At 41.8% G+C, this 25,443-nt stretch overlaps 1 protein-coding gene across 2 annotated transcripts in view; it reads right to left on the reverse strand.

Annotated features, from left to right (window-relative positions):
• Positions 1–2,019: 2,019 nt before the first annotated feature.
• LOC115171807 (ethanolamine-phosphate cytidylyltransferase) overlaps positions 2,020–25,443 on the reverse strand; it is a 39,133-nt gene continuing 15,709 nt past the window's right edge. Inside the window, exons 3-13 of one of the 2 annotated variants that reach the window (XM_029728957.1) lie at positions 24,298–24,459; positions 22,581–22,647; positions 21,261–21,345; positions 16,452–16,493; positions 15,348–15,486; positions 13,909–13,991; positions 12,605–12,682; positions 12,338–12,403; positions 10,386–10,451; positions 9,629–9,717; positions 2,020–6,777 (exon numbers count right to left, since the gene is read on the reverse strand). In XM_029728957.1, the coding sequence (XP_029584817.1) occupies positions 6,663–6,777; positions 9,629–9,717; positions 10,386–10,451; positions 12,338–12,403; positions 12,605–12,682; positions 13,909–13,991; positions 15,348–15,486; positions 16,452–16,493; positions 21,261–21,345; positions 22,581–22,647; positions 24,298–24,459 (992 nt within the window). In that variant the 3' untranslated portion in view covers positions 2,020–6,662. Of the gene's footprint in view, positions 6,778–9,628; positions 9,718–10,385; positions 10,452–12,337; positions 12,404–12,604; positions 12,683–13,908; positions 13,992–15,347; positions 15,496–16,451; positions 16,494–21,260; positions 21,346–22,580; positions 22,648–24,297; positions 24,460–25,443 lie in introns of both variants that reach the window. The other variant, XM_029728956.1, reaches the window with a different exon arrangement.

The following is a 25,443-nucleotide window of genomic DNA, read 5'->3' on the forward strand; positions in this document are numbered from 1 at the left end:
CTGAACCAGGGGCGGGGACGTGTTTTGTTATTGTTTTAACTGCTGATTGCCACTGTAACGCCTCGATCACACGGATATCATTTTAGTGTTTTGGGACACCAGAAGTACATTAATTTACAATGGAACACTGTGTTTACCTTGCAGCATTGCGTTCCAGTATGTTCTGTGTGGTGCATACATTGGATTTGTCGAACATATGCATCAAATTGTATGCGTAGATGGTTTGACAGAAATGGTAGCAGGTGAATGTTGAACTTTTGTTGCACACATCCAGATGATGCTGCGTACCATTTTGCACAATAACGATGTAGGTGTGATCGAGGTGTTTAAAAACGATGAAACAATAGAAACGGTGTAAATTGTAACCTGACTCATATAGCGAGGATCGCTACTCTAACCCCTCACATGTCCAGGCCCGTGAGCTCTGATGATCTCACAGCCGCCATCCCACTTCTGACACCAGTGTAGCAAACATTGGTGTCAGACTGGCGTGAAACCCTATGCATTGCGTCAATAGGGTTAACTGAATTGGTGGGAATTGTAAAGTGGCTCATATAGCAGGATCGCTACAGTATAACAAGGCCTAATGGGTCTTAAAATGATATTGTCTGTGTTTCCAAACAAGTATGGCAATAATAATACATTATGCATTATAGCCTTATAACTCATTATAGTTAATTATCAATAAAACATCATACAGAGTTTTATCACCACTTATGAGTTATTCCCTTTCCCTTCCCTATTATAGATGCTTACAAAACATTAGGAACACCTGCTCTTTCCATGACACACACTATCCAGGTGAAAGCTATGATCCCTTATTGATGTCACTTGTTAAATCCACTTCAGTCAGTGCAGATGAAGGTGAGGAGACAGGTTAAAGAAGGATTTGTACTACTTGAGACATGGATTGTGTATATGTGCCATTCAGAGGGTGAATGGGCAAGACAAAATATTTAAGTGCCTTGGAACGGGGTATGGTCGTAGGTGCCAGGCGCACCGGTTTGAGTGTGTCAAGAACTGCAATGCTGGAGGGTTTTCCACGCTCAAGTTTTACGAGTGTATCAAGACTGGTCCACCACCCAAAGGACATCCAGCCAACTTGACCCAACTGTGGGAAGCATTGGAGTCAACCTGGGCCAGCATCCCTGTGGAACGCTTTCAACACCTTGTAGAGTCCATGCCCCAACGAATTGAGGCTGTTCTGAGGGCAAAAGGGGGTGTAACTCAATATTAGGAATGTAATATTTTGTACACTCAGTGTATAGTCAGTGTCATAATGCATTATAAAGGATATTATAATATAAAGCATTGTACAAATGTTGACCTACTTCATAGAAAGTGTTAATTCTCCACTGTATGTTCAATATATCACTTTTCTGTATGAGGAATGAGGATACACTGCACGCTAATTAGGCTCGGGCTAATTAAAAATTGTCAAAGTAATGAACTGACATTTCCCGACTTAGTAGTATGAAGTGATTGATAGATGCAATTTGACCGTAATTTCGGCTGATCAAAGGTCCACCTATCTGTTCAACACATGACCTCATACTCTTTAATGAATGCTGTTGATTACCTTTATAATGCCTTTGCCTATAATGATCACTTTACTCAAATCATCTTCAAGTATTTTGCTCATTAGTCCACTGTAGATATGGTGCAAGACCCTAAGTTGTCATGATAGAGCACTTTTAGTAAAAAGCTAAAAGTGTGATGATGCAAATCGCACCCTCATCACACTTTTATTTTTAGCTAAAGTTCCCTATCTTGAAAACTTAAGGCTCTATTCAATCTGTATTGCAGAAGCGTTACAGATTGCCTGATCGAAATTCACAGGTAATTTCCGATTGAGCCGACCTATGCAGCTTTTACCGTTAATGCAGTCTCTGCTAACGCGGGAACATTGCCTTTAAATTTCAACCACGCTGTAACACTGAATTTCCGCGATACTGATTGAATAGAGAGAGACCTTAACTGCTGACATGCATGGTCTAATTAACAAAATACAAAACAATATTTTTGTTGTTGCTGTAAATCGATCCTTTAAGAACAACTAGGCAGCAAACAATATCACCCTAACACACCTATTAGTAAAATCGTTTTTAAAATACAGAGACAAAGTCAAGATGACCAACCAACACAGTTTTTCAGATGGAGTTGTTATTATTAACAATGATAATATACTGTACCAAATTCCACAGCGTTTGTCATTTAGAAGATCAGAGTTGTCAATAACATAGGATAACACTGTAGCCTATACAGTACATTGAATACATTCCAACTTTATAGACAGACAACGTTTTATATGCTTTTGAAACATATGAAACCAACCAGAGTTCATGTCGAGGTGGTCTGACTGAAAAATATACATTTATGAAAAATATAGTATTTAATCCGATTAACGTTTTGAAATGGTGATTTTTTTTCTCCAGAGGTTTGATTAAGACTTTTGATCAGATGACAGTAAAAGGTCATTAGTTTATCTAAGTTAACAGCACCGTACATATTTCATAATCTCCTATCGTTTAAAATAATTTGCCATTAAAAGCATCTGGTTAAAACTCAGTTCAGTGCTCTACCAGAATGTGCAAGGATAAGTGTCTTTTACAGAGGAAGAGTGACCTGCTGTGGTTAAAACAAGAACTGCGCTCAAAGGTTGGGCAATGGGTCCTGGAATAATAGTTTGCATTTGTTGTAGTGGAGAACCGTTCTATCTATATTATAGATTCATTCTATAACATAGAACAGTTCCAAGGCTTTCCAGTCAGTATGTTCTGGTAGTATTATCTACATGAGGTCCTATAGGTTGGCCCATCTACACAAAAGGTGCTATATAGAACCCAAAAGGGTTCTTCAGCTGTCCCCATAGGAGAACCCTTGAAGTACCCTTTTTGGTTCCGGGTAGAAACTTTTTGGGTTGCCAAAAGGGTTCTACCTGGATTCAAAATGGAACCAAAAAGGGTTCTACTTGGAACCCAAAAGGGTTCTCCTATGGGCACAGCTGAATAAGCCTTTTGGAACCCTTTTTTCTAAGAGTGTAATATTTAATTCCGTTTCACTTCTAGAAAGTGATTAAAACTGTCCGAAAGCTGAGGGTAGTCTCTGATAGAAAGCTTGAATCATTAATGACCTCAGCTTGTCCCAAGGTAAAATCGACCAATCGGCTCTCACAGAGATGGTACATTTTCAAACCCATCCCTGAACACCTCTAGTGGTTTCAACATCTTCCAGAGAGTTCTCCTGGTTAATATTAATTTATAATACATACATACAGTACATATATACAGAGATAGATAAGATAGGACTGTAAGTTGTGAGGGGATCAGCCCATTGCCACGATGACAACAGCAACAGTCCCTTGGAGAATGACAACGGCTGCATCCGAAATGACACCCTATTCCCTATTTAATGCATTACAAATGACCATCGGGTCCATGTTAAAAATAGTGCACTATATAGGAAAAAGGGTGCCATTTTGGATGCATGCAATGTGTTGGTTGTTCAATAATCGCTGTGCGAGGAGCAGCAGAGGTGGTTTGATGGGTCTCCAAAGCAACAAGTCCAAGCCTCGGCCGACAGACTTCAACCTAACCACACTATTTCTCCCAGAAATGAATCATTCATAATTCTCCTGTTTAATAAAGCTCAATCAACCCCAAGAAAAATAACTTTGGTTATGATAATTATTTAGAAAACAAATATTAGTCTGGCGTTAACTTGCACAGCCAGATTTATTTAGAGACACACCTGTCTGGTTCCACAAGACTATGTTGGGCCTTCTGGTTCCCTGTCTGGCTGGTTATAACTCAGTGACTATGTTGGTCCTTCTGGTTCCCAGTCTGGTTATAACTCAGTGACTATGTTGGGCCTTCTGGTTCCCTGTCTGACTGGTTATAACTCAGTGACTATGTTGGTCCTTCTGGTTCCCTGTCTGACTGGTTATAACTCAGTGACTATGTTGGTCTTTCTGGTTCCCAGTCTGGTTATAACTCAGTGACTATGTTGGTCCTTCTGGTTCCCTGTCTGATTATAACTCAATGACTATGTTGGTGCTTCTGGTTCCCTGTCTGGATATAACTCAGTGACTATTTTGGGCCTTCTGGTTCCCAGTCTGGCTGGTTATAACTCAGTGACTATGTTGGTCCTTCTGGTTCCCTGTCTGGTTATAACTCAGTGACTATGTTGGTCCTTCTGGTTCCCTGTCTGACTGGTTATAACTCAGTGACTATGTTGGGCCTTCTGGTTCCTTGTCTGGCTGGTTATAACTCAGTGACTATGTTGGGCCTTCTGGTTTCCTGTCTGTCTGGTTATAACTCAGTGACTATGTTGGGCCTTCTGGTTCCTTGTCTGGTTATAACTCAGTGACTATGTTGGTCCTTCTGGTTCCCAGTCTGACTGGTTATAACTCAGTGACTATGTTGGGCCTTCTGGTTCCTTGTCTGGCTGGTTATAACTCAGTGACTATGCTGGGCCTTCTGGTTCCCAGTCTGACTGGTTATAACTCAGTGACTATGCTGGGCCTTCTGGTTCCCAGTCTGACTGGTTATAACTCAGTGACTATGTTGGTCCTTCTGGTTCCTTGTCTGGTTATAACTCAGTGACTATGTTGGTCCTTCTGGTTCCCTGTCTGGTTATAACTCAGTGACTATGTTGGGCCTTCTGGTTCCCTGTCTGGTTATAACTCAGTGACTATGTTGGTCCTTCTGGTTCCCTGTCTGACTGGTTATAACTCAGTGACTATGCTGGGCCTTCTGGTTCCCAGTCTGACTGGTTATAACTCAGTGACTATGCTGGGCCTTCTGGTTCCCAGTCTGGTTATAACTCAGTGACTATGTTGGGACTTCTGGTTCCTTGTCTGGTTATAACTCAGTGACTATGTTGGGCCTTCTGGTTCCCTGTCTGGCTGGTTATAACTCAGTGACTATGTTGGGCCTTCTGGTTTCCTGTCTGGTTATAACTCAGTGACTATGTTGGGCCTTCTGGTTCCCTGTCTGGCTGGTTATAACTCAGTGACTATGTTGGTCCTTCTGGTTCCCAGTCTGGCTGGTTATAACTCAGTGACTATGTTGGTCCTTCTGGTTCCTTGTCTGATTATAACTCAGTGACTATGTTGGTCCTTCTGGTTCCCAGTCTGGTTATAACTCAGTGACTATGTTGGTCCTTCTGGTTCCTTGTCTGATTATAACTCAGTGACTATGTTGGGCCTTCTGGTTCCTTGTCTGGTTATCACTCAGTGACTATGTTGGGCCTTCTGGTTCCCAGTCTGGTTATAACTCAGTGACTATGTTGGGCCTTCTGGTTCCCTGTCTGGTTATAACCCAATGACTATGTTGGGACTTCTGGTTCCTTGTCTGGTTATAACCCAATGACTATGTTGGTCCTTCTGGTTCCTTGTCTGGCTGGTTATAACTCAGTGACTATGTTGGTCCTTCTGGTTCCTTGTCTGATTATAACTCAGTGACTATGTTGGTCCTTCTGGTTCCCAGTCTGGTTATAACTCAGTGACTATGTTGGTCCTTCTGGTTCCTTGTCTGATTATAACTCAGTGACTATGTTGGGCCTTCTGGTTCCTTGTCTGGTTATCACTCAGTGACTATGTTGGGCCTTCTGGTTCCCAGTCTGGTTATAACTCAGTGACTATGTTGGGCCTTCTGGTTCCCTGTCTGGTTATAACCCAATGACTATGTTGGGACTTCTGGTTCCTTGTCTGGTTATAACCCAATGACTATGTTGGTCCTTCTGGTTCCTTGTCTGGCTGGTTATAACTCAGTGACTATGTTGGTCCTTCTGGTTCCTTGTCTGATTATAACTCAGTGACTATGTTGGTCCTTCTGGTTCCCAGTCTGGCTGGTTATAACTCAGTGACTATGTTGGTCCTTCAGGTTCCCAGTCTGGCTGGTTATAACTCAGTGACTATGTTGGTCCTTCTGGTTCCTTGTCTGATTATAACTCAGTGACTATGTTGGTCCTTCTGGTTCCCAGTCTGGTTATAACTCAGTGACTATGTTGGTCCTTCTGGTTCCCAGTCTGGCTGGTTATAACTCAGTGACTATGTTGGGCCTTCTGGTTCCCAGTCTGGTTATAACTCAGTGACTATGTTGGGCCTTCTGGTTCCCTGTCTGGTTATAACCCAATGACTATGTTGGGACTTCTGGTTCCTTGTCTGGTTATAACCCAATGACTATGTTGGTCCTTCTGGTTCCTTGTCTGGCTGGTTATAACTCAGTGACTATGCTGGGCCTTCTTGATCCTTGTCTGGTTATAACTCAGTGAGGGAATGGGAGACAGTGAGAGGTCTATATTGTTTGGGTGGTTTGTGAAACCATAAGAAATAAAGAACATGTAAATCCATTCAGCCTGTATTAAGATATAAAGACAAAGAAAACAGCCTCACCTAACATGTTACCATGTCAAACCTACAACAGAACTCCCATTGTAAGAATACTGCATGTTGAAAACAAAGGCTCGCTGTCTGGCTGTTGGTAAGGAGAGTGTGTGACCTGGAGGGTGTTGGTTGGGAGTTGGAACACAGGTGAGGTGGATTGACTGCGCTGCATTGGTGGTGGGGGTTAGATGTATTGGATTTAGTCAGTCTCAGATTGACCCTGAGGGTGGTCAATGCTTCCTCGTGGTGGGAGTGCTCCTTCGGGCCTGTCGTCCTAGAGCACAGCCTGGGCTCTCTCCTTGCCCTTCTCCTCCTCTCTTCTCTTCATGGCCTGGATCACAGCCATCTCTTTGGCCTCTTTCTTCTGGTTCCTGGCCTCGAACAGCAGCCTACATCGCAGGGGACACAGAGGGCAGGTTTCAATAGTATGGTAACGCATGGAATATTTACCCTTCTGTGATATAGAGTATAGTATAATTGGAATGTCTTGGTAGCACATGATGCTTGCAACACCAGGATAGTGGGTTTGATTCCCGGGACTACCTGTACGTAAAATGTATGCATGCATGACTGTAAGTCGCTTTGGATAGAACAATCTGCTAAATGGTAGATAGTGTTATTATATCATTTTATAGTGGGAGCTGAAAACGCATACCCAAAATGCTGTGCAGGTTCAGACAAATGGTTCATACACTTACAAAGTAGAGAAAGGTTACTGGGAGTAATATAGTGTGTGACTTTCTTTACTTTTCCCCAATATTATCATGATGACGTGACCTTAACATCATTACAACTACAGAGATATTATCATGATGACGTGACCTTAGCATCATTACAACTACAGAGATATTATCATGATGACGTGACCTTAACATCATTACAACTACAGAGATATTATCATGATGACGTGACCTTAGCATCATTACAACTACAGAGATATTATCATGATGACGTGACCTTAGCATCATTACAACTACAGAGATATTATCATGATGACGTGACCTTAACATCATTACAACTACAGAGATATTATCATGATGACGTGACCTTAGCATCATTACAACTACAGAGATATTATCATGATGACGTGACCTTAACATCATTACAACTACAGAGATATTATCATGATGACGTGACCTTAGCATCATTACAACTACAGAGATATTATCATGATGACGTGACCTTAGCATCATTACAACTACAGAGATATTATCATGACGACGTGACCTTAACATCATTACAACTACAGAGATATTATCATGATGACGTGACCTTAGCATCATTACAACTACAGAGATATTATCATGATGACGTGACCTTAGCATCATTACAACTACAGAGATATTATCATGATGACGTGACCTTAACATCATTACAACTACAGAGATATTATCATGATGACGTGACCTTAGCATCATTACAACTACAGAGATATTATCATGATGACGTGACCTTAACATCATTACAACTACAGAGATATTATCATGACGACGTGACCTTAGCATCATTACAACTACAGAGATATTATCATGATGACGTGACCTTAACATCATTACAACTACAGAGATATTATCATGACGACGTGACCTTAGCATCATTACAACTACAGAGATATTATCATGATGACGTGACCTTAACATCATTACAACTACAGAGATATTATCATGATGACGTGACCTTAGCATCATTACAACTACAGAGATATTATCATGATGACGTGACCTTAACATCATTACAACTACAGAGATATTATCATGATGACGTGACCTTAGCATCATTACAACTACAGAGATATTATCATGATGATGTGACCTTAACATCATTACAACTACAGAGATATTATCATGATGACGTGACCTTAACATCATTACAACTACAGAGATATTATCATGATGACGTGACCTTAGCATCATTACAACTACAGAGATATTATCATGATGACGTGACCTTAGCATCATTACAACTACAGAGATATTATCATGATGACGTGACCTTAGCATCATTACAACTACAGAGATATTATCATGATGACTTGACCTTAGCATCATTACAACTACAGAGATATTATCATGATGACGTGACCTTAGCATCATTACAACTACAGAGATATTATCATGATGACGTGACCTTAGCATCATTACAACTACAGAGATATTATCATGATGACGTGACCTTAGCATCATTACAACTACAGAGATATTATCATGATGACGTGACCTTAGCATCATTACAACTACAGAGATATTATCATGATGACGTGACCTTAACATCATTACAACTACAGAGATATTATCATGATGACGTGACCTTAACATCATTACAACTACAGAGATATTATCATGATGACGTGACCTTAGCATCATTACAACTACAGAGATATTATCATGATGACGTGACCTTAACATCATTACAACTACAGAGATATTATCATGACGACGTGACCTTAACATCATTACAACTACAGAGATATTATCATGATGACGTGACCTTAGCATCATTACAACTACAGAGATATTATCATGATGACGTGACCTTAACATCATTACAACTACAGAGATATTATCATGATGACGTGACCTTAGCATCATTACAACTACAGAGATATTATCATGATGACGTGACCTTAGCATCATTACAACTACAGAGATATTATCATGACGACGTGACCTTAGCATCATTACAACTACAGAGATATTATCATGATGACGTGACCTTAGCATCATTACAACTACAGAGATATTATCATGATGACGTGACCTTAACATCATTACAACTACAGAGATATTATCATGATGACGTGACCTTAACATCATTACAACTACAGAGATATTATCATGATGACGTGACCTTAGCATCATTACAACTACAGAGATATTATCATGATGACGTGACCTTAGCATCATTACAACTACAGAGATATTATCATGACGACGTGACCTTAACATCATTACAACTACAGAGATGTTATCATGATGACGTGACCTTAGCATCATTACAACTACAGAGATATTATCATGACGACGTGACCTTAACATCATTACAACTACAGAGATATTATCATGATGATGTGACCTTAGCATCATTACAACTACAGAGATATTATCATGATGACGTGACCTTAACATCATTACAACTACAGAGATATTATCATGATGATGTGACCTTAACATCATTACAACTACAGAGATATTATCATGATGATGTGACATACCAGGTTATCTCACTTCTTCCTGCCCTTACCTGTTTTTGATGATCCTCTGAACAATACTATCAGTGGTGAGGCTGTTCATACTGTCCACAGTGTGCAGTATTCCTTTCTTTCTGGGCTCCTGCATTTAGAGAAACACAGTCCACACTTAAACATTCACTTAGACATTGCAAGCTTTGGATAAAAGTTTGCAAAATGGCATATGTTATTATATACTATACTGTATATTATATTAGTCTTCCAAATACATTGTAACCACTTAGTAACCAAGTAACAAAGGCCTTTTAAATGAAGAAGTTCATCCCTACATTTTTCTGTGAGAATGCCTTGATGGGAAAAGTACTGTAAGCCCCATGATAAATTGTTCAACATTTTTCATTTACTAAAGTGGTGGCCATTATCCCCTTTGGTTTTCTGCTAGTCATACACTACCCTTTCAAAGAGCATCTTATACGGCGGCAGGTAGTCTAGCGGTTAAGTGTATTGGGCCAGTAACCGAAAGGTTGCTGGTTCGAATCTCTGAGCTGACTAGGTGAAAAATCTGTTGATGTGCCTTTGAGCAAGTCACTTTACCCTAATTGCTCTGGATAAGAGCGTCTGCTAAATTACGTAAATGTAAAATATACCAAGTCCCCATGGCCTTGTAGTTTTCTGCCAGTCATAGTCTACCCTTTCAAAGAGCACCTTATACCAAGTCCCCATGGCCTTATAGTTTCTATCAATTGGAGTGCACCAGCACATTGTTTTTTAGTAACAGAGTTGTGTCAGAAAAAGTTGCAGGGTACTCACGGCATACGGGTCAGACCCGTCTTTGTCAGGATGCACCTCTGTCTTCCCATGACACACAAGGTCCACCTGCAGAAGTAGACCACGCATGATGAGACCCAACACTAACCCACTGTAGATACCACGCAGGGTGAGACCCAACACTAACCCACTGTAGATACCACGCAGGGTGAGACCCAACACTAACCCACTGTAGATACCACGCATGATGAGACCCAACACTAACCCACTGTAGATACCATGCATGATGAGACCCAACACTAACCCACTGTAGATACCACGCATGATGAGACCCAACACTAACCCACTGTACATACCACGCATGATGAGACCCAACACTAACCCACTGTAGATACCACGCATGATGAGACCCAACACTAACCCACTGTAGATACCATGCAGGGTGAGACCCAACACTAACCCACTGTAGATACCACGCATGATGAGACCCAACACTAACCCACTGTAGATACCATGCAGGGTGAGACCCAACACTAACCCACTGTAGATAACACGCATGATGAGACCCAACACTAACCCACTGTAGATACCATGCAGGGTGAGACCCAACACTAACCCACTGTAGATAACACGCATGATGAGACCCAACACTAACCCACTGTAGATACCACGCAGGGTGAGACCCAACACTAACCCACTGTAGATACCACGCATGATGAGACCCAACACTAACCCACTGTAGATACCATGCAGGGTGAGACCCAACACTAACCCACTGTAGATACCATGCAGGGTGAGACCCAACACTAACCCACTGTAGATACCATGCAGGGTGAGACCCAACACTAACCCACTGTAGATACCATGCAGGGTGAGACCCAACACTAACCCACTGTAGATACCATGCAGGGTGAGACCCAACACTAACCCACTGTAGATACCATGCATGATGAGACCCAACACTAACCCACTGTAGATACCATGCAGGGTGAGACCCAAAACTAACCCACTGTAGATACCATGCAGGGTGAGACCCAACACTAACCGACTGTAGATAACATACAGGGTGAGACCCAACACTAACCCACTGTAGATACCATGCAGGATGAGACCCAACACTAACCCACTGTAGATACCATGCAGGGTGAGACCCAACACTAACCCACTGTAGATACCATGCAGGGTGAGACCCAACACTAACCCACTGTAGATACCACGCATGATGAGACCCAACACTAACCCACTGTAGATACCACGCATGATGAGACCCAACACTAACCCACTGTAGATACCATGCAGGGTGAGACCCAACACTAACCGACTGTAGATACCATGCATGGTGAGACCCAACACTAACCCACTGTAGATACCATGCAGGGTGAGACCCAACACTAACCGACTGTAGATACCATGCAGGGTGAGACCCAACACTAACCCACTGTAGATGCCATGCATTATGAGACCCAACACTAACCCACTGTAGATACCATGCAGGGTGATACCCAACACTAACCCACTGTAGATACCATGCAGGGTGAGACTCAACACTAACCCACTGTAGATACCATGCAGGGTGAGACCCAACACTAACCCACTGTAGATACCACGCATGATGAGACCCAACACTAACCCACTGTAGATACCATGCAGGGTAAGACCCAACACTAACCCACTGTAGATACCATGCAGGGTGAGACCCAGCACTAACCCACAGTAGATACCATGCAGGATGAGACCCAACACTAACCCACTGTAGATACCATGCAGGGTGAGACCCAACGCTAACCCACTGTAGATACCATGCAGGGTGAGACCCAACGCTAACCCACTGTAGATACCATGCAGGGTGAGACCCAACACTAACCCACTGTAGATACCATGCAGGGTGAGACTCAAAACTAATGCACTGTACTTTTGGAGTTTCCACAAATCTTAGCATGCTCAGCCTGGTTCAAATGGCTCGGCAGAACAAGTGTAGTGTCTTGAGCCCTTACCTTGAAGTGGTCTAGTAACTCTCTCGTGACTGCATAAGGTGCACCAATCACCACCTCAGAGACATACTACAGACAGAAACAGAACAGAAGCACATTAGATTAATATACTCATCACTTCTCATAATTTTATTTTACCTTTATTTTAACAGTCCCATTGAGACCGAGGTCTCTTTCACAAGGGAGCCCCGCATACACACAATTTACAAAATGACTCTTATAAAATAGATGTACAGTATCTCTTATGAAAGAGAAGGAGAGAGAACTTACTCGACAGGCCAGCACACTGAGTGTTCTCTCATGGACGTTCATAATGGGGTAATTCTTCCCTTTGTAGCGATTCACCTCCTGAAAAATTCACACAAAACCCAAAAGTAAGAATAAGATGACGCAAATTTCCACTATCAGTGGCAGGATTTAATTTGACAGTGGGTTGGTTATAGGCATTGTGGTTTTTAAAGGCAATTTCTGATTGAGCCGAAATATGCAGCGTTTACCGTGAATGGGATCGCCGAGAACATTGTGGGATCATTGCCTTTGATAGCCATCACCAGGCGGTAAATTGGTTAATAGACCAATAACAAAGAGTTCCAAACCTCTCTGTCAATAACAGCTAGTTTTACATTTTCCTTTCCCCACTGAGACCACTCCTAGACAGTCCTTGCAAAATACTTGCTTGAGAAATTGTTACCCAGAATGTATACTTATTGATATATAAATGGCTGCATTAGACCTATAAATCCCAGCCTAAATGATCTGTTTTACAGCTGAACTGAGGAGACAAGTGTAACCACACTATAACATATGGCTTGTCAGACTCACCTGGTCAAAGTGTAACCCCACTATAACATATGGCTTGTCAGACTCACCTGGTCAAAGTGTAACCCCACTATAACATATGGCTTGTCAGACTCACCTGGTCAAAGTGTAACCCCACTATAACATATGGCTTGTCAGACTCACCTGGTCAAAGTGTAACCCCACTATAACATATGGCTTGTCAGACTCACCTGGTCAAAGTGTAACCCCACTATAACATATGGCTTGTCAGACTCACCTGGTCAAAGTGTAACCCCACTATAACGTATGGCTTGTCAGACTCACCTGGTCAAAGTGTAACCCCACTATAACATATGGCTTGTCAGACTCACCTGGTCAAAGTGTAACCCCACTATAACGTATGGCTTGTCAGACTCACCTGGTCAAAGTGTAACCCCACTATAACATATGGCTTGTCAGACTCACCTGGTCAAAGAGTAACCCCACTATAACATATGGCTTGTCAGACTCACCTGGTCAAAGTGTAACCCCACTATAACGTATGGCTTGTCAGACTCACCTGGTCAAAGTGTAACCCCACTATAACATATGGCTTGTCAGACTCACCTGGTCAAAGTGTAACCCCACTATAACGTATGGCTTGTCAGACTCACCTGGTCAAAGTGTAACCCCACTATAACATATGGCTTGTCAGACTCACCTGGTCAAAGTGTAACCCCACTATAACATATGGCTTGTCAGACTCACCTGGTCAAAGAGTAACCCCACTATAACATATGGCTTGTCAGACTCACCTGGTCAAAGTGTAACCCCACTATAACATATGGCTTGTCTGAAAGCCTGGAAACAGCCTCCAGGAAGTCCACATGGCCGATATCTGAGAAGACATTGGTCAAGGCCGACAACAACAACAACTATAGTATCTACAAACTAGACCTCTGAGTCCAGTCTATAATCTCAAACCTCTCCACACACTGTAGATGACTGGGCCCAGGTGTTTTGGCTGACCACAGGACCAGCCAGTTATAGAAATACAGAACATCTACGTCACATAAGTGTAGTGCAGCTAGGTAGTGTAACAGTATAGCTTCCGTCTCTCTCCTCACCCCTACCTGGGCTCGAACCAGGGACCCTCTGCACACATCAACAACAGCCACCCTCGAGGCATCGTTACCCATCGCTCCACAAAAGCCACGGCCCTTGCAGAGCAAGGGGAACAACTACTTCAAGGTCTCAGAGCGAGTGACGTCACCGATTGAAACGCTATTAGAGCGCACCCCGCTAACTAGCTAGCCATTTCACATTGGTTACACTAGCATGAGGGGTGTTTGTCTTTCTATGGCCCAGTTTTTCTTGGTCAAGTCACATGGTCAGAAAATAACAACTCTTTGCTCTAACATGGTAGATATGAGTGTATAGAGTCACCTGACATTGATGTATCCTACAATCAGGGCCTTCAAAGCTGTCAGAGAAGGCCTTAGTAACAAGTCAAACCATTCTTATGTACATGTAACTGCCAAAATAAAGGAAACACTTGAGTAAATGAGGGATGCAAAGTATATTGAAAGCAGGTGCTTCCACAAAGGTGTGGTTCCTGAGTTCATTCAGCAATTAACATCCCATCATGCTTAGGGTGATGAAAAAAAATGCTGGGAAAGACATTATTTTTGGCTACCATGGCAATGCCACCATAGGATGACAATGTCCCCATCTACAGGGCACGAGTGGTCGCTGAATGAGCAGGAAAACGATGTAAACAATATGCCATGGCCGTCTCAGTCACCAGATCTTAACCCAATTGAACACTTATGGGACATTGTGGAGCGACGTCTGAGACAGCATTTTCCACCACCATCAACAAAACACCAAATGATGGATTTTTTGGTGGAATAATGGTGTCTCATCCCTCAAATAGAGTTCCAGACACTTGTAGACTGTATGCTAAGGCGGAATGAAGCTGTTCTGGCTCGTGGTGGCCCAACACCCTATTAAGACGCTTTATGTTCGTGTTTCCTTTATTTTGGCAGTTAACTGTATCAACTCACTCCATATTATAGACATGGTCAGGAAAAGCTCCTGGCACCAGACATGGTAAATATGAGGAGGCTGGTGGAGGGAGACATCACCATGCGGTATTCCAGCCATTGTATTCGCTGGAATGCAACGAATGGAATGGTATCAAACACATGCAATTGAAAGTAGTGCGTTCATGGAGCCACCAGACAGAGGATACGGAAGAGGTCGAAGGCTCCAGCCACATAGATGATGGTGTCCCCAGGCTGAGGCTCCTGTCCTGAGGCAAACTGGATAATCTTCTGGGACGTCTGGAGGAACTGGGACACCCCCGTCCACGGACTGTGGCCCTTCGGACCCTGCAACACCCATAATGCACAAAGACCACGAATAAATACAGTGTAGCACTTGACAAACCACGACTAAATGTTCATTCCAAGCCAGCAAAGGAATGATATCATTACACTGAGTATGATATTCCTTACAGAGGCTAATACAGGTGGAACCTCTGAGAGAGTTATTGAGTCCCCTAAATGGAATGAAGTATTGTCCATAAATGTGTTCATTGGGCAGAAAGGGGAACAACACACCATGCCATTATGTAGCAGCTTGACTTATTAAAATCCTATAGCATTTGGTATTCAAAGTTGGTATTCAATATTCACTATGGTCTTTTCTCATAAGAGAAAATGATCACACTGCGTCACCCAGTGGCCAAATGAGTAAAACACCATCTGAGATCCCTCTTCCTGAACATCCAGTAGCCAGTCAGTCAGCACTGTGAGGTATATCTCAATGTCCGTCACAGCCCCCAACACATTTATTCAACACTGGCCAAATATATTTTTCTCTCTCTTTCAACGTTTGAAAAAGAGAACATTTGTTATGTAACGGTGATCATTCTAAAGTAGCGTTCTCTTTCCCACCCCCATTTGGAATCCAAACGTTGTTCAAATGTAGATCCTCTGGTCAGTTTCTGCATTCAGAGGGAACAGAGGTGGTATTCATTACCACCTGGCCAGGCCCAGAGTTTTGATTACCAACTGGGCACCACAGTAACGCCCTTTGTTTCAGAGAGGGAGTTGGCGAGAGTTGGGGGGGTACTAAAGCTGTAGCAGAGAAAGTCTACCCAGGATTTGGACACAAATAGTGGACCATGACAAAGCAGTTGCTATGGTCAAGTGCACTCTGATTTTCAAAGGGCTCTTCTTTATTTAAATGATCAAAAACAGACAGCTGTGCATTTCACAGCGAGCCTTTGTGGGATTTAAAAAAATAACTTTTCTTGAAGTTGTACATGTATGAGAGTAGACATGGGACCTACCTTCCCAAAGTTGTCTGTGTGCTGTTGATAGTCTGAATGGCCCTGAGGGGACACAGGAGAGGAAACAGGCTCCAGTTGATCTATTATTCAATTGGAACAATAGGAGCTAGGAGACATGACAGATAGGAGCAAATCATGACTTCTACATGTTTTATGTCAACAGGAGACTAAGTGGAAATTCAACTGAAGTGGAAGAACTCCTGGTCCTATTGTAGTCTATGAGGGGGTTCTATACTCACTATGGTGACCTATGAGGGGTTTCTATACTCACTATGGTGACCTATAAGTGGTTTCTATACTCACTATGGTAACCTATGAGGGGTTTCTATACTCACTATGGTGACCTATAAGTGGTTTCTATACTCACTATGGTAACCTATGAGGGGTTTCTATACTCACTATGGTGACCTATGAGGGGTTTCTATACTCACTATGGTAACCTATGAGGGGTTTCTATACTCACTATGGTGACCTATGAGGGGTTTCTATACTCACTATGGTGACCTATAAGTGGTTTCTATACTCACTATGGTAACCTATGAGGGGTTTCTATACTCACTATGGTGACCTATGAGGGGTTGCTATACTCACTATGAGGGGTTTCTATACTCACTATGGTGACCTATGAGGGGTTTCTATACTCACTATGGTAACCTATAAGGGGTTTCTATACTCACTATGGTAACCTATGAGGGGTTTCTATACTCACTATGGTGACCTATGAGGGGTTTCTATACTCATCATGGTAACCTATGAGGGGTTTCTATACTCACTATGGTAACCTATGAGGGGTTTCTATACTCACTATGGTAACCTATGAGGGGTTTCTATACTCACTATGGTAACCTATGAGGGGTTTCTATACTCACTATGGTGACCTATGAGGGGTTTCTATACTCATCATGGTAACCTATGAGGGGTTGCTATACTCACTATGAGGGGTTTCTATACTCACTATGGTAACCTATGAGGGGTTTCTATACTCACTATGGTAACCTATGAGGGGTTTCTATACTCACTATGGTGACCTATGAGGGGTTGCTATACTCACTATGGTAACCTATGAGGGGTTTCTATACTCACTATGGTGACCTATGAGGGGTTTCTATACTCACTATGGTGACCTATAAGTGGTTTCTATACTCACTATGGTAACCTATGAGGGGTTTCTATACTCACTATGGTGACCTATGAGGGGTTTCTATACTCATCATGGTAACCTATGAGGGGTTGCTATACTCACTATGAGGGGTTTCTATACTCACTATGGTAACCTATGAGGGGTTTCTATACTCACTATGGTAACCTATGAGGGGTTTCTATACTCACCATGGTAACCTATGAGGGGTTTCTATACTCACTATGGTAACCTATGAGGGGTTTCTTTACTCACTATGGTAACCTATAAGGGGTTTCTATACTCACCATGGTAACCTATGAGGGGTTTCTATACTCACTATGGTGACCTATGAGGGGTTTCTATACTCACTATGGTAACCTATGAGGGGTTTCTATACTCACTATGGTGACCTATGAGGGGTTTCTATACTCACTATGGTAACCTATGAGGGGTTTCTATACTCACTATGGTAACCTATGAGGGGTTTCTATACTCACTATGGTAACCTATGAGGGGTTTCTATACTCACCATGGTAACCTATGAGGGGTTTCTATACTCACTATGGTAACCTATGAGGGGTTTCTATACTCACCATGGTAACCTATGAGGGGTTTCTATACTCACTATGGTGACCTATGAGGGGTTTCTATACTCACCATGGTAACCTATGAGGGGTTTCTATACTCACTATGGTAACCTATGAGGGGTTTCTATACTCACTATGGTGACCTATGAGGGGTTTCTATACTCACCATGGTAACCTATGAGGGGTTTCTATACTCACCATGGTAACCTATGAGGGGTTTCTATACTCACTATGGTAACCTATGAGGGGTTTCTATACTCACCATGGTAACCTATGAGGGGTTTCTATACTCACTATGGTGACCTATGAGGGGTTTCTATACTCACTATGGTAACCTATGAGGGGTTTCTATACTCACTATGGTAACCTATGAGGGGTTTCTATACTCACCATGGTGACCTATGAGGGGTTTCTATACTCACTATGGTAACCTATGAGGGGTTTCTATACTCACTATGGTGACCTATGAGGGGTTTCTATACTCACTATGGTAACCTATGAGGGGTTTCTATACTCACTATGGTGACCTATGAGGGGTTTCTATACTCACTATGGTAACCTATGAGGGGTTTCTATACTCACTATGGTAACCTATGAGGGGTTTCTATACTCACTATGGTAACCTATGAGGGGTTTCTATACTCACTATGGTAACCTATGAGGGGTTTCTATACTCACTATGGTGACCTATGAGGGGTTTCTATACTCACTATGGTGACCTATAAGTGGTTTCTATACTCACTATGGTAACCTATGAGGGGTTTCTATACTCACTATGGTGACCTATGAGGGGTTGCTATACTCACTATGAGGGGTTTCTATACTCACCATGGTAACCTATGAGGGGTTTCTATACTCACTATGGTGACCTATGAGGGGTTTCTATACTCACTATGGTAACCTATGAGGGGTTTCTATACTCACCATGGTGACCTATGAGGGGTTTCTATACTCACTATGGTGACCTATGAGGGGTTTCTATACTCACTATGGTAACCTATAAGGGGTTTCTATACTCACTATGGTAACCTATGAGGGGTTTCTATACTCACTATGGTGACCTATGAGGGGTTTCTATACTCATCATGGTAACCTATGAGGGGTTTCTATACTCACTATGGTAACCTATGAGGGGTTTCTATACTCACTATGGTAACCTATGAGGGGTTTCTATACTCACTATGGTAACCTATGAGGGGTTTCTATACTCACTATGGTGACCTATGAGGGGTTTCTATACTCATCATGGTAACCTATGAGGGGTTGCTATACTCACTATGAGGGGTTTCTATACTCACTATGGTAACCTATGAGGGGTTTCTATACTCACTATGGTAACCTATGAGGGGTTTCTATACTCACTATGGTGACCTATGAGGGGTTGCTATACTCACTATGGTAACCTATGAGGGGTTTCTATACTCACTATGGTGACCTATGAGGGGTTTCTATACTCACTATGGTGACCTATAAGTGGTTTCTATACTCACTATGGTAACCTATGAGGGGTTTCTATACTCACTATGGTGACCTATGAGGGGTTTCTATACTCATCATGGTAACCTATGAGGGGTTGCTATACTCACTATGAGGGGTTTCTATACTCACTATGGTAACCTATGAGGGGTTTCTATACTCACCATGGTAACCTATGAGGGGTTTCTATACTCACTATGGTAACCTATGAGGGGTTTCTATACTCACTATGGTAACCTATGAGGGGTTTCTATACTCACCATGGTAACCTATGAGGGGTTTCTATACTCACTATGGTAACCTATGAGGGGTTTCTTTACTCACTATGGTAACCTATAAGGGGTTTCTATACTCACCATGGTAACCTATGAGGGGTTTCTATACTCACTATGGTGACCTATGAGGGGTTTCTATACTCACTATGGTAACCTATGAGGGGTTTCTATACTCACTATGGTGACCTATGAGGGGTTTCTATACTCACTATGGTAACCTATGAGGGGTTTCTATACTCACTATGGTAACCTATGAGGGGTTTCTATACTCACTATGGTAACCTATGAGGGGTTTCTATACTCACCATGGTAACCTATGAGGGGTTTCTATACTCACTATGGTAACCTATGAGGGGTTTCTATACTCACCATGGTAACCTATGAGGGGTTTCTATACTCACTATGGTGACCTATGAGGGGTTTCTATACTCACCATGGTAACCTATGAGGGGTTTCTATACTCACTATGGTAACCTATGAGGGGTTTCTATACTCACTATGGTGACCTATGAGGGGTTTCTATACTCACCATGGTAACCTATGAGGGGTTTCTATACTCACCATGGTAACCTATGAGGGGTTTCTATACTCACTATGGTAACCTATGAGGGGTTTCTATACTCACCATGGTAACCTATGAGGGGTTTCTATACTCACTATGGTGACCTATGAGGGGTTTCTATACTCACTATGGTAACCTATGAGGGGTTTCTATACTCACTATGGTGACCTATGAGGGGTTTCTATACTCACTATGGTAACCTATGAGGGGTTTCTATACTCACTATGGTAACCTATGAGGGGTTTCTATACTCACTATGGTAACCTATGAGGGGTTTCTATACTCACTATGGTAACCTATGAGGGGTTTCTATACTCACTATGGTGACCTATGAGGGGTTGCTATACTCACTATGAGGGGTTTCTATACTCACCATGGTAACCTATGAGGGGTTTCTATACTCACCATGGTGACCTATGAGGGGTTTCTATACTCACTATGGTGACCTATGAGGGGTTTTAATACTCACCATGGTAACCTATGAGGGGTTTCTATACTCACCATGGTAACCTGAGGGGTTGCTATACTCACTATGAGGGGTTTCTATACTCACCATGGTAACCTATGAGGGGTTTCTATACTCACTATGGTAACCTATGAGGGGTTTCTATACTCATCATGGTAACCAATGAGGGGTTTCTATACTCACCATGGTAACCTATGAGGGGTTGCTATACTCACTATGAGGGGTTTCTATACTCACCATGGTAACCTATGAGGGGTTGCTATACTCACTATGAGGGGTTTCTATACTCACCATGGTAACCTATGAGGGGTTTCTATACTCACTATGTTGCTGTGGTGGGCTTTGGTCATCAGTAGCATGCGACCGACCAGGTCTGTGGTAGAAACTCCCTGGGTTCGCTTGCACTCCCTGGAACAACACCAGGCCATGAGACAAAATTGTACAATTGCAGACAGAGCATAACAACAGCAATAATAATATGGTAATATATTAAATAATATATAATATACTAAACAAAATATAAACGCAAAATGCAACAATTTCTAAGATTTTGCAGTTACAGTTCATATAAGGAAATCAGTCAATTGAAATACATTCATTAGGCCCTAATCTATGCATATGACATGGCTGGGAATACAGATATGCATCTGTTGGTCACAGTAGGGTTGTGAATCAGAAAACCAGTCAGTATCTGGTGTGAGCACCATTTGCCTCATGCAGCACGACACATCTCCTTCATATAGAGTTGATCAGGCTGTTGATTGTGGCCCGTGGAATGTTGTCCCACTCCTCTTCAATGGCTGTGTGAAGTTGCTGGATATTGTCGGGAACTAGAACATGTCGTATACGTTGATCCAGAGCATCCCAAACATGCTCAATGGGTGACCTGTCTGGTGAGTATGCAGGCCATGGAAGAAATGGGACATTTTCAGCTTCCAGGAATTGTGTAACCGATCCTTGCAACATGGCGCTGTGCATTATCATGCTGACACGAGGTGATGGCGTCGGATGAATGGCACAACAATGGGCCTCAGGATCTCGTCACGGTATCTCTGTTCATTCAAATTGCCATCGATAAAATGCAATTGTGTTCATTGTCTGCAGCTTATGCCTGCCCATACCATAACCCCACCATGGGGCACAGACGCACTGCCAAATTCTCTAAAACGACGTTGGAGGAGGCTTATGATATAGAAATGAACATTCAATTCTCTGGCAACAGCTCTAGTGGACATTCCTGCAGTCACCATGCCAATTGCACGCTCCCTCAAAACTTGAGGCATCTGTGGCATTGTGTTGTGTGACAAAACTGCACATTTTAGAGTGGCCTTTTATTGTCCCTAGCACAAGGTGCACCTGTGTAATGATCATGCTGTGTAATCAGCTTCTTCATATGCCATACCTGTCAGGTGGATGGATTATCTTGGCAAAGGAGAAATGCTCACTAACAGGATGTAAAAAAATGTGTGTACAACATTTGAGAGAAATAAGCTTTTTGTGCACATGGAACATTTCTGGGATCTTTTATTTAAGCTCATGAAACATGGTACCAACCTTTACATGTTGTGTTTATATTTTTGTTCAGTGTATATTATTAACAACAGCTTTAGTTCAAGGTTCATTCCAGCTTGAGTAACTCTCACCTGTACCTCCCTGACCTCTTCACCTCTTCGTATGTGTCCTTCCCATCCACTGTTAGTGTGATGTCATCTGAAATGACACATTCAACATGTCTGCTATATTCTGATCAAGGTGACAGACATGAGATACTTTACAGGAGGTCAAGGGGCAAGATCGAACCATTAGATACTGGGAAAACACGAAACAGGATATTACCCCCAAAAATATGAAAACGAAATAAAATAAAAGTGTATTGGTCGCGTACACAGTTTAGCAGACGTTATAGCGGATGCAGCGAAATGCTTGTGTTAATAAGTTACTATGTCACTGCGCTAATATGTTACTGTGTTAGTATGTTACTACTGTTACTGTGTTAATAAGTGACTGTGTTACTACTGTTACTGTGCTACTATGTTACTGTGTTAATAAGTGACTGTGTTACTACTGTTACTGTTTAATAAGTTACTTTGTTACTATGTTACTGTTACTGTGTTACTACTGTTACTGTGTTACTATGTTACTATGTTACTGTGTTACTATGTTACTGTGTTACTATGTTACTGTGTTACTACTGTTACTGTGTTACTACTGTTACTGTGTTACTATGTTACTGTGTTACTATGTTACTGTTACTATGTTACTGTGTTACTATGTTACTGTGTTACTATGTTACTGTTACTATGCTACTGTGTTAATAAGTTACTGTGTTACTATGTTACTGTGTTACTATGTTACTGTGTTACTATGTTATTGTGTTACTATGTTACTGTGTTAATACGTTACTATGTTACTGTGTTACTATGTTACTATGTTACTGTGTTACTATGTTACTTTGTTACTATGTTACTGTGTTACTACTGTTACTGTGTTACTACTGTTACTGTGTTACTATTTTACTGTTACTATGCTACTGTGTTAATAAGTTACTGTGTTACTACTGTTACTGTGTTACTATGTTACTATGTTACTGTGTTACTATGTTACTGTGTTACTATGTTATTGTGTTACTATGTTACTGTGTTAATACGTTACTATGTTACTGTGTTACTATGTTACTATGTTACTGTGCTACTATGTTACTGTGTTACTATGTTACTGTGTTACTATGTTACTGTGTTAATAAGTTACTATGTTACTGTGTTACTATGTTATTACTATATCACTGTGTTACTTTTCTACTGTGTTACTGCGCTACTATGTTACTGTGTTACTATGTTACTTTGCTACTATGTTACTGTGTTAATAAGTTACTATGTTACCCGGGTGGCTCAGTTGGTAGAGCATGGTGTTTGCAACGCCAGGGTTGTGGGTTCGTTTCCCACGGGGGACCAGTACGGAAAGAAAAAAACATGTATGAAATGTATGCGTTCACTACTGTAAGTTGCTCTGGATAAGAACGTCTGCTAAATGACTAAAATGTAAATGTTACTACTATTACTGTGTTACTTGTGTTACTGTGTAACTGTGTTACTATGTTACACTTCACATTAAAACAATACAATGAAAATAAGTGAAGTTCTACTCTACTATTTCTGAGTCTACTCTACACTACGTGGTGTTACAGTCAATTAAAATGTTCTGTTTCAGAGCTTCAGCAAACCTATCAAAGACATGGGGGGATGTTCCTCTCTCTCTCGCTTTCTCTCTACAAACAGTTGCTCAGTGGACTATCCTGGTTAAATAAAGATGAACTGAATATTCAGAACCGGCCCACCCATTCAAGTATCTCATCAAACTCACCTCCGTGCACACAGAAGTCACTGGTGTACTTGTCCAGGGTCTCCAGTGTGGTGACGTAGGGCGCTCCCTCCACTATCTCATCCACCCACTTGATGGCTCTCACCATCTTGTATCGTTCATCCTGGGTGAAGACCGGGGGACCCTTGTGCTGTGAGATCTCACCTACAGGGTGACGAGGTATTATTACTAATGGTCACTGATATTCATCAAAACACACCGACCACCAGAAGCTAATAGCTGTAGAGAGTGTTTTCACCTGGCATTACAGGGACAGTTCATCTTTTAGTATTTTGTTCATTAGAACACTGTTAACATGATCCCCCAAAAAGTGTCCATATCAGCAGTTAAGTTTTCAAGATAGAGCACTTTCAGTACAGAGAAAAAGCTGTGATGATGATGAAATGAGTTGAGTGAACTATCCCTTTAACAAGTGTCCGGTGATCAGTTCCGGTCCACATTTAGATCCATGTCTGCACATTAACAGCTGACGGTAAGAGACACATTTTATGACCATGTTTACTATAGACGAGTCAGGATGACCATGTTTACTATAGACGAGTCATGATGACCATGTTTACTATAGATGAGTCATGATGACCATGTTGACTATAGACGAGTCATGATGACCATGTTTACTATAGACGAGTCATGATGACCATGTTTACTATAGACGAGTCATGATGACCATGTTTACTATAGACGAGTCATGATGACCATGTTGACTATAGACGAGTCATGATGACCATGTTTACTATAGATGAGTCATGATGACCATGTTGACTATAGACGAGTCATGATGACTATGTTTACTATAGACGAGTCATGATGACCATGTTTACTATAGACGAGTCATGATGACCATGTTTACTATAGACGAGTCATGATGACCATGTTTACTATAGACGAGTCATGATGACCATGTTTACTATAGACGAGTCATGATGACCATGTTGACTATAGACGAGTCATGATGACCATGTTTACTATAGACGAGTCATGATGACCATGTTTACTATAGACGAGTCATGATGACCATGTTTACTATAGACGAGTCATGATGACCATGTTTACTATAGACGAGTCATGATGACCATGTTTACTATAGACGAGTCATGATGACCATGTTTACTATAGACGAGTCATGAT

This window comes from Salmo trutta, chromosome 32 (genome assembly GCF_901001165.1).
Source record: "Salmo trutta chromosome 32, fSalTru1.1, whole genome shotgun sequence".
NCBI classification, from domain to species: domain Eukaryota; kingdom Metazoa; phylum Chordata; class Actinopteri; order Salmoniformes; family Salmonidae; genus Salmo; species Salmo trutta.